The sequence below is a fragment of the Canis lupus genome, chromosome 18 (assembly GCF_048164855.1).
Source record: "Canis lupus baileyi chromosome 18, mCanLup2.hap1, whole genome shotgun sequence".
In the NCBI taxonomy this organism is placed as follows: domain Eukaryota; kingdom Metazoa; phylum Chordata; class Mammalia; order Carnivora; family Canidae; genus Canis; species Canis lupus.
The window spans coordinates 15081668-15097998 of NC_132855.1; the positions used below are offsets into that span (position 1 = coordinate 15081668).

Consider the following 16331-nt stretch of genomic DNA (forward strand, 5'->3'; position numbering starts at 1 on the left):
AGTATACTGTCAGTATACTTGAGATAAGATCCAAAAGAAACATGCATTATTACACTAACCTTTAAATGCAAGAGCATATCTTGGAACAGTAAAATGAGGCTAGGGGTAAAGTGATTTAATAGCATCTTCTCCACAGAGAATTTCTAAATTATGTCAAAATTAGATAAGCATTTTTTAACTGAATATTTCTTCAGAGATAAGAAAAGGAGTTTGAACATTTAGGTTCTACATTTCTCCTTTAGTTTATCTTGCTCTATTGAAGATCTGTAACAACTAGAGTCATGTAGAATCAGTGCCCTTTGCAGAGTGCAGCAAGTACCAGCCACAGTGGGCTCTTTAGGACCTGAACTGGTGGTTCTCAAATTTGTCAGGTTGAAATCATTGAGGTTACGGTGTACTAATTGCTTTGATTTAATAAGCTTACAGATTGGCTCCAGTCCAAAATATTTCTAAATCAAAGAAGGAAAACATATATCCTCTAACAATACTTCTTTCTGCTAACAGGAATTCATGTTTTGCTCAAAGTTGACTCACAGGAAGACATGAATTTTCCCCAAGGACATATACATCTTCCCAGAGATTTTCCAGGCACAATTTAACAATGGCGGATAATTCCACTGCATGTTTCCAGAAGTGACTGCTATACGGTATCTATCCTGGACCTGTCTTGTTATGGTGAATGTCACAATAAATATGCAGAAGTTGGTTTTTTATTTGTTTTTGGTTTTATTTTTGTTTTGCTTTTTTTTGGGGGGGGGTGTTCTGTGTTGTCTTCTAAGGCACAGAAGATCCTTCTGAGGAAGACTATTGATTCCCTTTGAGTAGAGAGTAAAATAGACTTTACCTGGCACTGACGTAGAACACAGGGTTGTGCAGGAGTCTGCCATCTGAAAGAGCTGTTATAGGTATTTCCTTCATAGGTGCAACCTAAACAGGAAACACAGAAGCAAGAAAAAAAAAAGAGCAAGAATGAATGTGTGTTTCCTTTATTTTTGGAGCAAAGGAAGTTATGTTTTCTAAGCCAGGACTAGGGATAGTGGGAACCATCACGTTCCTTGGCCATTTTCTCCAAAACACAACTAAGCCTTCTAAATATCCACTTGGTTTTCACTTATATTAATTCTTTGGCTACTGAGAAGATTAACCTCCCAGATGAAGTTTTCAAATGGAAAAGCATGGATTGATGAACTTTCCTGGCCAAAATGCAGGACCTCGTGATTTTATTTATGCCTAGTGAAGTATGAGGAGGACAAGGGCTAAAATCACCACTGTGTAAGGGGATTTTTCATAAGACTTAAATGAACACAAAACTGCTGAAGGTCAAGAAGGAAGTTTAAAACCTGACAGGAGCTAAAGCAGAAAATTAAAATATAGGAAATGATTGCAAAATTCTCTACCCATCTAAGACGCTTGACAAGCTACTATCTTCACCAGACAAAATCTTCCAAGTCTTGCCTCCCAGTTTAAGAGCTATTATTTCACATTTCACTTTGATTTTACTTTTAGATAGTGAACTAGATTTTAAAAATCTAAAACTATAAATGTATGGATTATCACAAGTTAATTTACTAACCAAAACAGAAGCCATGCTCATTCATCAGCAAAAGCAGAAATCAAAGACCCAGAGATCTCAAAAGAGGAAACAAGCCAGTTAGCTTAAGTTCCTATAGAAAGAGCCAAAGAAATAATGGCACAAGGATCACAGCCTAGATCTTTGTTTAGCTTGTCCAAATATCACCCTCCATCCCATGTTTTACATTTTCAGGGAAGATGCACCTGCCTATGCACTCATCACTGCATATTAGATTATTAGGAGCGCATGAAGCAAAGGGATTTACAAGTCACAGTCTGATCCCTTAGCCCAAGGAGTACAGAAGTAGGAACACATACATAGGATAATGCAGAAATAAAAGGGCCTGTCTCTCAATACCAATGATTGATTTCTGGCAAGCCAGTCAACCTCAATCCACATCAGTTTTTCTTGTCCAAGACACAGATAGAAAACTCATCTCCTTCTCTGAATTCTTTTAGATATTGCTGTGGTAATTAAAATAAAATAAAATAAAATAAAATAAAGTAAAATAAAGTAAAATAAAATAATAAAATATAAAAACTCTCTTAATACACAAACTGAATACTAAAGGACTGAAGAAAATTTCAAGAGACACTTTCATAAACTTGGAACCATGATCTGAATTGCCAGAGAATTATGAATGATTGAAAAGAGCTCAGTAATATTCTTCTCTCTAGTTCCTACAAATCAAATTACTAAAATACACAGCTGATTGGAAACATATTAGGGAAATGCTTTCACTATATATTTTTTAATTTCCTTTGCATGAAGTGTTATAGTGATAAAATGTTCAACCACAGGAACCCCTAGCACACTACAAATACTTACGCCAAACCAAGAATGAATATAGTAAATTTTCAACAATGAAAACCAATATAAAACAATTTGGGCTAGCATAAATCTTAGTGAACAAACACACTTACAATAGATGTGCCATGTGCATGTCTGATCCACTAACACAGACTCACTGGATAATAAATAACTTGTTCTGAGAGATGGAGGCGGAGAAATCAGAGGACCAAATCCAATTCATGTTAAGTCCAAGTAAATATGAAACGCCTGCCAAGTCTGCCAGTGGAGTTTCCAAATATGTTATATATTTTCATCCTCTGGATTTAAAAAAAAAAAAAAGACTGAAAGAAAGGGTGATTTTCTGCTGCTAATAGAGCAAGCAAAGATCTTGCCTTTTTTACTTTGGAGGAGGAAGTACACTACAAAACCCATGCAGACCAGGCAGGAACTGCAAGCCCAGAGACTGTTCCTACACAATGCCAGGTCATGTGTGAAGGGTTCCCAGGAGTAGGGCAGGCCTCTCTGGATTATTCCACTCAATATGGGATAAAAGGTATTCAGACAAGTGGTTCACAGTGCAGAGAAAGGAGCAATGTTTTCTCCCTCAAATAAGTGTCAGTCTAAAGGCTGGCTCCTCCACCTTAGTTTAACATATGAAGAACAAGGTGAAACTGTGAAGTGCTCATTGCTTAAGTGCCCTTGTTCACCTATCAGTGTATCACACCCGAGTCCACAGAACAGATTTTCCCAAATGTTAGATGAGTCTGAATGATAGAATAGATGCCCAAACATCTATATTAATCTCTTTAGCAAGTATAATCCACACCTTTTCCTTTTTCTTCCTATCCTTGCCAACATCACTAGTACAGAGACTCCGTATACCAAACATTCTAGTAGATTGTTTATGTTGGGGGTTAAAATAATGTTTGGAGGGGTTTAAATGGGCATTTTCACTGCTCTTTGGGTTTCTGTTCTAAGATAAACATGTTATTTGATGCAAGATACTAACATGAGCTATGTGAAGACATATATACATATAACCAAAGAGAACCTCATATTTACTACAGAATTACCTCTTATTTTTTTTGCCACCAACTTTAAGCTGCTGACAAAGCAGACAGGCAGTATCTTGCCCCTCTCTTTATCAAAACCCCAGAGGAGGTATATACTAAATATCTCTCTTATTGGCCAGTATAAAAAGAGAAGCAAAAAAATATTTCCATCATACATCAAGGCAGTGCTTCTCAAACTACCTCTAGCGAAAGACCAGTTTATTTTATTTTTCTTCTTCCAATCCAATGTGGACTTCTATCTTCATAAAACATAATAAAAATGAATTACTAAAAGTTTCCATTTAAAAGACTAAGACAAGGGCACCTGGATGGCTCAGTTGGTTAAGCGTCTGCCTTGGGCTCGGGGCATGATCCAAGACTTCTGGGATTGAGTCCTGTCTCAGGCTCCCTGCTTGGCAGGAATATGCTTCTCCCTCTACCCCCCGCCCCATTTATGCCCTCTCTTTCTCTCTCAAATAAATTTTTTTTAAATCTTTTTAAAAAATTAAAATAAATAAAAGACGAAGGCAAAATATAAGCTCAATTTTTTGTATTATATGTAATAGGCATAAAATTACTCTGTCAAATTATAATGAACATTTCTAATTGTCTCTATTTCTGTACTTCTCTCAATGCAGACCAGCAATGTAGTCTATGGACCATTGGCGACCTACAGAGCATATCTTGGGTTGCAGTGCACTAGGGGGTGTGTTGCATGGCAAGGGGAAGCCACTCAAAAAAACAATCAAAGCATTTCAATCTTAGAGCTAGAAGCAAACTTACAGAGAATATACTTTATCTCCTTCATTTCACAGATGAGAAAATTTGCACAGAAAGATTAAAGTGGCTTTCTCAAAGTTAGAAAGCCTTGGGTGTGAGGGTGATGCTAGAATCCATGTCCTGCTTGAAATTCACACTTTCACATCCAGTTCTAGGCAGATGGTATTATTTGGGCACTCTCTAGTGCATAATATCCTTGCATTGAGACCTCAACAACCCAGATTAAAACTAAATGACAGCATATTCAGGAACTTTAAATTAAAGAGTGAGTAAATGGGGTAAGCAGAGGCATGGTCAGGCCACCAAAAAAGTAGCTTTTCTTTTTTCTTCAAATATTTGTAAATAAACTCTTGACAAGACAATTTATAAATATTCATTAGTTTTCTTCTGGTGATAAAAAGCTTCTCAGATTCCACACGCTTCAGTAAAACTATCCATACTGCAGCAGGAGGAAGTAGTTATCTTCCAATAAAACCACTACAATATATATTGAGAACCAATAGTTCTCAATCTAGGGCGATTTTACATTCTTCCCATCCCCCACCCCGGAGACTTTTAATAATGTTAGAAGATATTTTCAGTTGCCACAAGTGGGGAGATAAAAGTGTTACAAGCATCTAGTGGGTAGAGCCCAGGGATGCTGCTAAACACTCTACAAGGCACAACAGAGGCTCAACCAACTCAAAATGTCAATTGTGCCAACATTGAGACACCCTGATCAAAACCATCACATCCCCAACTAGCTCTTCTCTACAAAATTAGTTAGACAAAAACAAGCATAAACTAGCTATACTTCACCTATGTATGTATTTTTGGCTTTTTATATGTTAAATATTTTCCGGGTGGAGAAGAATTTCAGAGCATTATTTTTAAAAATACACACTCTTACAGAGAAGCTTGGCCTAGTCAACTAGTCAATTCAGAAAACACATGGCAATGGTAACAGGAAGTACACACACAAATTGAATCCACAATTAAGCAATAAAACTCATTTTTCCTATTAGTTGCGACCATTTCAGCAGCCATATTATCCCAAGAGAGAAAGAATACCACATATTTTCATCATTCTGTTGTTAAAATAGCTGTTAAAAGTCATCAGGACCATTAAAAAAAATGGCATTGGCCTTCTAATAAGCCTTAACTCCACCTGGTCTCACCCTAAAAAGGCTTATTAACCTTCTCATCTGTCAGGTTAACATTAGCCTAAGAGCAGAGAACTGGACCTTACCATTACCAATAACAACCCCCAGCAGGCACCTCACAGCATTAGCCTCAGCCTACCTTTCCAGGCCTTTCAGTCCTGGAACTCCATCCAGGTCCCTGGGATTATCCATGTTCTCCACTCATAACAGACCTGAAGTTCTTGGGTTATCAGGCTTTTGCCTCCACCATCCCACTGAAACTTCACTGTCTCTGGCTGCAGCTGCTTACTACTACCCAGTCCAAAGACAGTCTTCACCTTACAGGACTTCTCTGTGGCCAGATGACCGCACTCCCCTTCCTTTTTTGCCCCTTCCCACAACATACATACCTTCTAGATGTTCTCTTCCAATTACCCGTCCATTCTCTCCACTCCTGCCTCAACTAAGCTGCTAGTTCTTTCTCACTTGGACTACTCCAATAGGCTCACTGTTTCTCTCAGCTTGGATAGGGCCAAGCATCCTCCTGCACAGCTACCAGTGTGTGCTCTTTCAAGTCCGGGTCATTCATGCACTTGCACTATCAATGACTAAAGGTTCACAGCCTGGCTGAGATGTAGACTGATACCTATCCCCAATCTTTCTTTTCCAAACCAACTGGCTCACAGTATCTAGAAGGAGGAAGTGGGAGAGGATTTAAAACCACAGACTGGGGCAGCCCCCATGGCGCAGCAGTTTAGCACCGCCTGCAGCCCAAGGCGTGATCCTGGAGACCCTGGATCGAGTCCCACGTCAGGCTCTCTATATGATGCCTGCTTCTCCCTCTGCCTGTGTCTCTGCCTCTCTGTCTCTATGAATAAATAAATAAAATCTTAAAAAAAAAAAAAAACCATGGACCTTTGCTATAAAATTCAAACTTCTTAGCATATATCTCAGATCAGGCCTTGACTCACTTTTTCATTCTCTTATCTGCTGCTCCCAAATTCCCCACGCTGCAGACATGCCACACATAGAATCCCCCCCAAATATGTCAAGAAGATCTCACCCTACAATTTTGCAAATGCTGCTCCCTTCTTTAAAAACCCAGATCTCATCCATTCCCTCCATCTCTATCATCCCCACAGTGACACATAGGTCACATAGGCCCTCCTTCTTTACCTGGCTGACTCTTCCTTCAAGACTCAACTCAAGGTCCTAGCCTCTGGGAAGCCTTCCTAGAAACTTCCCCACTCAGGATGTGCTCTTGTGCTCTTTCTTCATGTGTCTGCGGGCTTTCAAATATCCCTTTATAGGTCCCTTACAGTACTTTGTATATGGCAGGTACTTAAGAAATGTTCAATTTCACTGGAATACATAGTAAGCACTAACATGCAGCTATGCCTGTAAACCCCAGAAAAAGAATTTTGAAAAGATGACATTCCCTGGACCTCCTGTGTTTCTCCTCTTGGAGAGAATAGTTCAATCCACTATTCCACTTCCAGAAACAGCAAAGCTTCCCTGCAGCAACTCAGATGTCAAAGCCTCTCTCTTTTAACACCGACTAACCCTACTACCCCTCATGTAACAGGTGGGCAAGGATCGAACAGAATGAAGGAAAGTCCTCGAGCTTCCAGGACCTACCAAACCTAAGTAGTGACAAGCATACCAACACTTTCCTGGTCCCGTCTTCCCATGCTGTGCAAGCCTCATCTTAGATTAACTTGTAGGAGGGTGCCTTTTCTTTCCAAAATCCACTTTGGTACCCCAAATTTGTTTTATTTTTGTCTTTTGTTGGGGGCAAGGGTTAGCATGCAAACTGTCATACTTACTTAAAGAGAAGTTGGGGTCTTTGAAGTCAGTTCATGCCACATGGCACAAGGAAGCAGAGCAAACAGCTTTGCCATTCTTTGCTGTTTCCGGGCCACCTGATAGGTTACCCCTAGCCCTGGGACTTGGTCAATAAGCCCCAAATTACCCCAGTCCAATACAATTTTTTTAATGAAGCACTTTTCAGACACTGTTCTCCAGAAACATATGGAAGTATAATCAAGAGGGATAAACATAAAATCTGACTAGCCATTCTAGGGCTTATATCGTGTCCTTAGGAGTTCATTTAAAACAGGCTTTTATTACTCTCCAAGGCTGTACCTACCATGAATCCTGCAGGCAATTTTGCTTATTTTTGGCTAATGGGAATTTTATAGTCAAACCATTTCCTCAATCCCAAGAGAAAGAATCAGCCTCATGAACAGAGTTCTTAAAGAGTAGTGTGTGCCCCCCACAACATTCTTTTTCATGACTTTTTTGTTTTGTTTTTCAAATAGAAATTAAATAGATGATTGAAATGAAATAATCAATAGAAAAATAAATGATGGGAAGCTATTTTACTTTTTGACGGCTTTATGAATAAAATCCCAAATATGCAGAAGTATTAGACAAGTACAGATGATTTGCAAATTCAACTCATTTCACCATTACAAAATCTCCACGTGACTTACTTGGATTTCTAATCTATGTGTTTATTGAGGACTGTAAAGTGAAGAAATTGTGGCTTATAGAGCCAGTCTCATAAGTTCATAAGATTATAATACATACAATATCTGGCATTGATATTATGGTAATAAAACAGATTCTAGGAGCCACAAATAAATTAGGCTTCTATGCAATAAAATATGCTTTCAAACTTTTAGTGTAATTAATGTAATAAAGGAAATATGCAATGCATTAAGAGACAAAAATACCTGCAACAATTTTTTTATAGATCCACATCACCCATCACTCCTGCAGTTGATCTGTTCTTACTATAAAGAACACAGGAATGCTTCTCCCTCTGGGCTGAATTGGCACTGCAGGGGCCAGGTCCATTATATCCTCAGCATCCCATTGTTAAACATCCAATATCCATTGCTCCTCAATGGGCAAAGGAGAAAGAACTGAGTGGAGCTCAGATGAAGCAAAAATGGAAAAAGAGTAAAAACCAGGAGACATTGTCCTATGAAGTCATCAGACTGGTCTTCTAATGTGGACCAGCAAAATGTTACCAGAGGTCATTTCCAAAGGTGAGTTCCATAAAATATTTTCAGAAATATTAAATAAATAATCCTCCAACAAGAGAAAATAGAAGAGAGAAAATAAAACTTACTACATAGTTATTAAAGGTAAGGCACTGTTCTTGGGGTTTTCACATGTGATTTCATTCTATCCTCACAAAAAGAATTCTAGGACAGAGAACACTTTACCCCTAGTTTTTAAAATGAAGAAATCAAGAAAAGCTAAATTACTTTGTCCAGATCAAAATACAGTCATTCTTTTTATCTTGCTCCAAAATTCATGTTCGATTCATTATTTGGTTCCTGCCATCCACATGAAGGAAACCTAGAATGTGGTAGCTTCAAAGTAAAAATGATATCCATGAGGAACATAACATGCTGCCTTTCGGTGTTACTTTAACATCATGTTCCAGTGATGTCTAAAAAACAATATTATAAAGTAAAATGCAGATGTTGTGGCCAAAGAGGCAAGACCTGATTTTGTGGGTTTACATTTAAACTCTGTTCTGAACGTCTTTACCTTGGGCTACCAATCATGCCAACCTTTAGGCCTTTTGAAGCAACAAATGATAAAGGATCAAAAGATCAAATTCAAACATCTAAGGTTGGATTCATGCATTTTTCAAAACAGGAACATGTTTCACAGTTTGGGACACACAGCAGCAATTTAAGAAAATAAGATTTATTTGAAGACAGCCAAACACCAAACACCTCAGAGGATAAATTATGGCAGCCACAAAGAGTCATGAATGGAACTCTCAGTTTCCCCAAAGTATTTTCAAGGATATCCATGAAAATCTCTTTGACTAGCATGAAGAAGAAATAAGTTATATACAACACGCATAAGAAATGCCATCTATTTGATTAATGAATTGTACTGCATGATTTTCACACTTGAGAAACAGATTACACAGACATAACCTTTATGGTTGATTAAATAGGATGTTTAGGGCTTCTTGCAGAAAAATTGTCAGAAATATCCTACCACCCTCATTTTTCTTTTGAAAATTTTCTTTTGAAAATGTTCTTTTCATTTGTTTCAAAATAATTATAGATTCACAGGAAGATACAAAAAAATATTTTCTCCATGCACCTTTCATCCAGGCTCCTCCAGCATTAACATCTCGCATAACTATAGTACAGTATCAAAATCAAGAATGGACATTGGTACAGTCTAGAGCTTATTTGGATTTTACTGGCTTCACCTGTACGTGTGTGTGTGTGTGTGTTTCTATGCAGTTTTATCATATGTATATCTTTGTATAACCAATAAATATTCAGAACTGTACTATCACAACAAGGCCCTCTCAAGCCATTCATTTATAACTACACTGACTCCCCTTGTAGCCTCCATCTCTAAGCCTGGACAACCGCTAGTCAGCTCTCCATCTGTATAATTTTGTTATTCAAGAATGTTACATAAATGGAATCATACAGTATGCAGCCTTTTTAGATTGGCTCTTTTCTTTTAGAATAATTGTTTTGACATCCAAGTTTTTGCATGGATCAATAGTTTAGTCCTTTTTTATTGCAGAGTAGTATTCCATGGTGTGGATATACCAGTTTATTTAACCATTCACCCACTCAAGAACATGTGAGTTGCTTCCAGTTTTTGCCTGTTATGATTAAAGCTGCTATGAACATTTGTGTATAGAGTTTTGAGGTTTTCATTTTACTGGAATTGCCCAAGACAGCAATTGCTAGGTTATATGGTAAGTGTATATTTAGTTCTGTAAACCATTATACCCTCATCCAGAGTAGCTGAATCATTTGGTATTTTTACAGAAATATATCAGAGATTTTCTACATCTTCACCAGCATTTGGTGTTAATCATGCTATTTTTTTTCTTTAGCCATTTTGATAGGTGAGTAGTAATATCTCGCGGAGGTTTGGATTTGAATTTTCCTAATGGCTAACGATGTTGAGTAACTTTTCATGTGCTCTATTGCCATCTGTGTATACAATATAGTGAAACACCTCCTCATGTCTTTTTCTCATTGTCTAATTAGATATTTTTATTCTCTTCACAAGGTCTTCCCCAAAGCAAAAATGTTTAATGAAGTTTAATTTATCAATTTTTCCATTTTATGGACAGTGCCTTTGGTATCAAATCTAAAAAATTCTTTGCCCAGCCCTAGGTCTGACAGATTTTTCTCCTATATGCTTTTTGTACATGTTTCATAGTTCTGTGTTTCACATTTAAGTCCATGATCAATTTTGAATTAATTTTTGTATAACATACAAGGTTCAGCTCATGTTCATTTTTTTTGCCTGTGCGTGTCTAATTCTTCCAGCACCGGATGTTGAAAGGGTCAGTCTTCTTCCATTGAACTGCCTTGGCACCTTTATCAAAAGTCAGTTGTGCATTTTGTAGGAGTCTATTTCTGGGCTTTCCATTCTGCTTCATTGATGTATACATCTAACCCTCTGCCAATACCGCATCATCTTTATGACTGCATCTATATTATAAGTCTTGAAAATGGGTAGACTGATTTTCCCCCTTTTATTCTTGTTTTTCAAAATTGTTTTGGTTATTCTAGATCTTTTGCCTTTTTATATAACTTTTGGAATATGCTTGTCTATATCTACAAAATACCCCTGTTAGGCATATCCCTTTTTATGTCTTTTAAAAAATTGTTTATATGGGAAAATCAGGCTTGATGCATGCATCACCTAGGAGCCTCTCCCCTGCAGGATGAAGCCTGCCTGTGTTTGTCAATTACACTTTTTAGAGAGCATTTGTCAAAGAGCAGTCCAAGGACTAAGGTCATCCCTGGAGGGTCAGGAGTGGAATGCAGATCCTTATAGCCCATCTTTTTCTTATCTGCCACCTTCTTTACCTGGGCTCTTTTCTAGAAGGTTTGAGCTGAGGCTCATTTGCATGGGATGATTTTAGGACTGTGTGGCCAGCAGAAAAAGTGTCTGATTAAACAGCACAAACATATTTGTGGAGTCTTCTGGGAGGCTGTGTGTGGCCCCCCTCTAATCTCATGCCATGAAAACTGAGGGAGGTCTTCATTACATTTGCAACATGGGTAGATAAGGGCATTAAAGAGAAAAATTCATCCTCTCTAAAAACAGGAGAAAATTGAAAAAGACCTTCTTCACCCATGGGCAGAAGCTGTAAAAGAGATTGCCAAATATCTGACAAGAAAAGCAGTCATTGATGGGCATGATCATACTTGAAGGAGGATAAGGAGAAATCGCCACCAAGAGAGAAACCCACACTTCATCCAACATGGAGTTCAAGGAGAGGTGCTTAATGGGAGTTTAATGGGAGCTCTGAACCATCAATCACCTGCACTTTCTAAATCTGAAAGCATGGATTTCTGGGTTTTAGCCTGTCAACAAAGGCTTATCTTTTAAAATATATTTATTTTGTTAGTGGTATTTTTAAAAAATAATAAAAATCCTGAACACATAGCATGCAGTCAGTGGCATACTGCCAATGTTTAATAATCAGCTCTACAAAAGAGAAAAGCCCTGATTTTGTAGGGTTTTCCAATTTCCAAGGTGTAAATACTCCCACCAGTCAATTTCAAACTACCAATATGATGTCCCTGAACAAAAAGTTGGGAAGATAAGCACTCCAACACACCACTGTGTACAGAACTATGTATTTTAACATTAGTGGCTATTGGGTCTGTGAAGCTTCTCTTCTTCCTAAGAACAGACCATGAACATTTGGCTAGAGTTTAGGGGATTTCATTGGCATCCAAGGCCATGCTCTTTTTTCTATATACCTAGATAAATAACTTAAAAATACCAATAGTCACATCTTTTAAGTTATGACATTATATCTCACCCTCCTCCTAAGCATTCTATACACAAACTGAGAATTTAACCAGAAGAACATTAATTCCAGTGGCTTCCAAGCCTGTTGAACATCAGAACCACATGGGAGCTAGTTAAGGATACAGATGCCCACTAGAAACAACCTAAATGTCTACTGCTGGATGAATGGATAAACAAAAGCTGTTATATGCACACAATGAATTCTTATTCAGCCTCAAAATGGAATAGAATCATGATACATGCTATATAATATGAATGAACATTGAAAATATTATGTTAGGTGAAATAAGCCAGTTCCAAATGGATAAATGTGATACGATTCCACTTCTAGAAGGTACCTGGAATAGGCAAATTCACAGAGATAGAGAGTAGAATAGAGGTTACCAGGGGCTGAGAATAGGGAGTTATTGTTGAGTGGGGATAGAGTTTAAGCTTGGGATGATGAAAAAGTTCTTGAAATGGACAGTGGTAATGGTTGCACAACAATGCGAACACATTCAATGCCACTGAACTATACATTTTAAAATGGCAATTATGTTATATATATTTTACCACAATAATAATAAAAAAATAATACAGATGCCTGGGCCTCACTCACTGGAAATTATGATTCACTTGACCTGGAGTGGAACTCCAGAATCTGAATATCTCACATTAGCCCTGGCAATTCTGAGGCCATCCAGGTTCAAGACCCCTGAGTTTTGCCAAAGACAAAACCAAGGCCTAGAAAGAGGTGGCTTGACAAAGGTCAAGTAACTAGAAGTGACAGATTTGGGAATTGATTCTGCATCTAATTCCAAGTCTTGTCCTCTTGTCATTCTTGAAAGACTGAGAATATTTATGACTATCCTCTATCTAATCCACAGGCCTCAGAGCACAGAATTTCCTTGTCTAGATACATGAAAATATTACCCTGGCTTTTGAATTTAGCCTGTCAATGTGTCCTTGCCTCTGGAGGTTTCAAGCCATTACTCTTGCATTCACAGCCTCATCACGGTGGCCATACCACAGTCCCCAGAACCCAAAACATCAAAAACTCAAAGTGCATTTTTAAATCTGATCCCTCTGCCTGTCCCAGGTATGGCTCAGAGAATGCTCAGACATTCTAGGTAGTCAGAAGGCTGCCTCATGTGGTAAACATCAGCTGGTCAATGCCCAAGCATGTCTGCAGATAAACATCTTGAGCCCTTTAACCACCAAGCTACCAGAAACATAATTAGCTGTCTCCGGTGTAAATAAGCTCATCTGAGTGAAGATGCACTCAAGTTCATGGACATACCAATGTACTTTGTTCACCTTCATTATCATCAGTACTGCTAAACATCAGCCTCTCCAGCAGACAGATTTCTAAGGCAAATACATACTAACTCTCAAGATGAGATTCCTCTCAAAAAGAGAACCTAGAACATTTGATCTTAAAAGAAAAAAAAAGTGCTAATTTTTTTCTAAAGATAAAGAGTGATCTTTGATCAAAGCCCAATAAAAATGGTTATAAGTACAGCATTATGATCATTTTTAAAATAATAAATAGATGCATATACAGTCATGCATCTTCATAAAGAGATACATGTCACACATACAGACATACTTTCCATTTTTGGCAGTTGCCAAACTTAAGCAGAAAATCAAAGAGAACCTAAGCATGTGTTGAGGGCTTCCATGTCAAATTGTTTCTTTCCTGTAGTTTCTAATGATGGACCCCAACTTTTCACTGAGAACCCCTCACTTTATTTTTTTCTCTTGGTCCGATAGCCTCCATGAAGCAATGCCATTAGAAGCCTCAGAGGAGATCAGAGTGTTTTGATTCCAAGAAATTTTCAGATGATAAGCATCACTATGATTTCATTCTTATACGGAAACATTAGACAGGAAAGAGGGAAAATCATCTTCAAGTGCAGAGAGGTTTTATTCTTCATGGCAGACAAGTTACAAGGAGTCACAAAATAGTTTTAAGAGCAGCTGCAGAAAACTCAAAGCCAAATTAGAGGTGTGTTTTATGTGATGTGATAAAAAGGAAGCAGATAATCATATCAAAATGATGGTAACTAGGAAATTTGAAGTCATAATTGCATAATATTATTTGGTAACTTGCACAATACAAGGAAAGAGCTACCAAAAATTACATGGAGGTTATCACCAAGTCTGTTAACACTGAAATGCACTACAGTCACTGCCACATAAAAATACACACAGGTGCTGGTGATTTTGAGGATTTTTTTTTTTTTAACCTGTATGGAATTCAGTGAAGAAACAGTAAAGTATCGGGAACCCAGGGCTGGGTATAAACATTCAGCCATTTTTCATGCCTGTCATACATTGTTATTCTCTTCCTATAATTCTTATTCGACTCCTTTTTAAGCCATGCCGAATCCGAAAAGGACTTAAGATGTGTTAAGATACATATGACTTGAAGGACACCTGGGTGGCTCAGTGGTTGAGTGTCTGCCTTTGGCTCAGGTCCTGATCCTAGGGTCCTAGAATTGAGTCCTGCATCAGGCTCAGGAGCCTGCTTCTCCCTCTGCCTAGGTCTCTGCCTCTCTCTCTGTGTCTCTCATGCATAAAAATAAAACTTTTAAAAATAATAAAAAGTTTTTAAAAAGATATATATGGCTCAATAGTAATACACTAAATATGCAGCATATGAATACTAACTAAGGAAGGCTGAAATTTGGTCCAAATTCTCCTATCTTTTTCCTACTCCCCGTTTTCCAACATATATTTAGTAGGCAACCACCGTGTGACAAGCACAGTGACCACAGCTGAGAATACTATAGTCGCTGCCCTCACAGAGCCTCCAGCTTAGTGGGTGTTACAGAAAATCAAAATGTGAAATCAAAATGATGCCTCGTCTTAAGAAGAAGGGATACTTAATTTCATGGCAAGTAGCTGTGGCATCAAGGAAGTGATGCCTAAAGTAAGAACTAAAGAAAGGGTACAGGTTAACTAGGTTAACCTAGTTAACATGCAGAGTCAACAGGATATGCAAAGCCCTATGGCAGAACACAGGGAAACGAAGGTCTTCTAACTAGAGAAGTCCAGAACAAGAGAAGGATAGAGGATAGCAGGAACCAGACCTTGCAGGTCTTGATGGCCACCAGACCAGAGGAGGAGAGAGAACAGCCAAGAGTCAGCATTTGTTAGCTCTTACACTGTGCAGTGTGATCATAAGCTATCTTCTGGCTCTAAGCAGCATTCTCCATAGATGCTTCTCCTTGCCACGCATCTCAGACCTAGTCTGAGTATAGTTGGTAGGATTCTAAGATGTAATCCCCTTGACTGTGCGCAAGACATGTGTATGTGATGAATGGCCCTCCTGTGATTAGGTTATCTTGCCTAGCAAAGATAAATAGATTTTGCAGGTGTAATTAATATTCTTAATCAGTTTGATTTTGAGTTGTTAAAAAGGGAGATTATCCTGAATGGGCGTGACCTAATATATGAGCCCTTTAAAGTATCTATAGGTCAGAGAGATGCTTTCCTGTTGGCCTGAAAGAAGCAAGCCGTTCTAAGCTGCAAGGAAGTGAATTCTACTAACAATAACATGAGCTTAGAAGATGACCTTGAGCCTCAGATGAGACCCCAGCCCTAGTTGACTCTGAATGCAGACTTATGAGACCCAAGTAAGCTGTGCCCAGAAACCTAACCCATGGAAACTCTAATAAATGAGTGTTATTTTAACCCGCTAAATTTGTCATTGCTTGTTAAGTACCAATAGAAAATTAGTAGACTGTGTATCAGCAGCTGAATGCTGAAATCACCTGTGTTCTATTACAGCTGTCAAGCCCATACCTGATTGAAGCACTTTGCATATGATACTAAAGGAAGACCAGGGCCACCAGTCTCCTCCAACACAATGAAAACATCTTCAACTTGCCCACTTTCAAAAAGTGAAAACTGATGCACCCAAGCCAGCAGCAAGCCTTGAAAATCTAATCTTCTAACTTAAAGGCAACCACAAACTCTTCACTTAAACTGCCTTCCAAAATCTTACAGAATTTAAAAAACAGAGGCCCTGAATAAATGGGCTGGGACAAATCTGACAGGGAAAGCTGATCTCTGTTTTATGTTTTCTTACTAGTTTTAACAACTATAACAGATTTTTGTAAAGTATGATTTTAATGTTAACAAGATTTTTTTTAAAACAAATAGGGTCATTTTTATTTAAATGCC

The 16331-nt window shown here is 38.1% G+C and overlaps 1 protein-coding gene across 3 annotated transcripts in view; it reads right to left on the minus strand.

The window, feature by feature from the left end:
- BMPER (BMP binding endothelial regulator) overlaps positions 1-16331 on the minus strand; it is a 244347-nt gene that overhangs the window by 185821 nt on the left and 42195 nt on the right. For all 3 annotated transcript variants that reach the window (XM_072783518.1, XM_072783516.1, XM_072783517.1), the window contains exon 4: positions 845-927. In XM_072783518.1, the coding sequence (XP_072639619.1) occupies positions 845-927 (83 nt within the window). The remainder of the gene's footprint in view (positions 1-844; positions 928-16331) is intronic.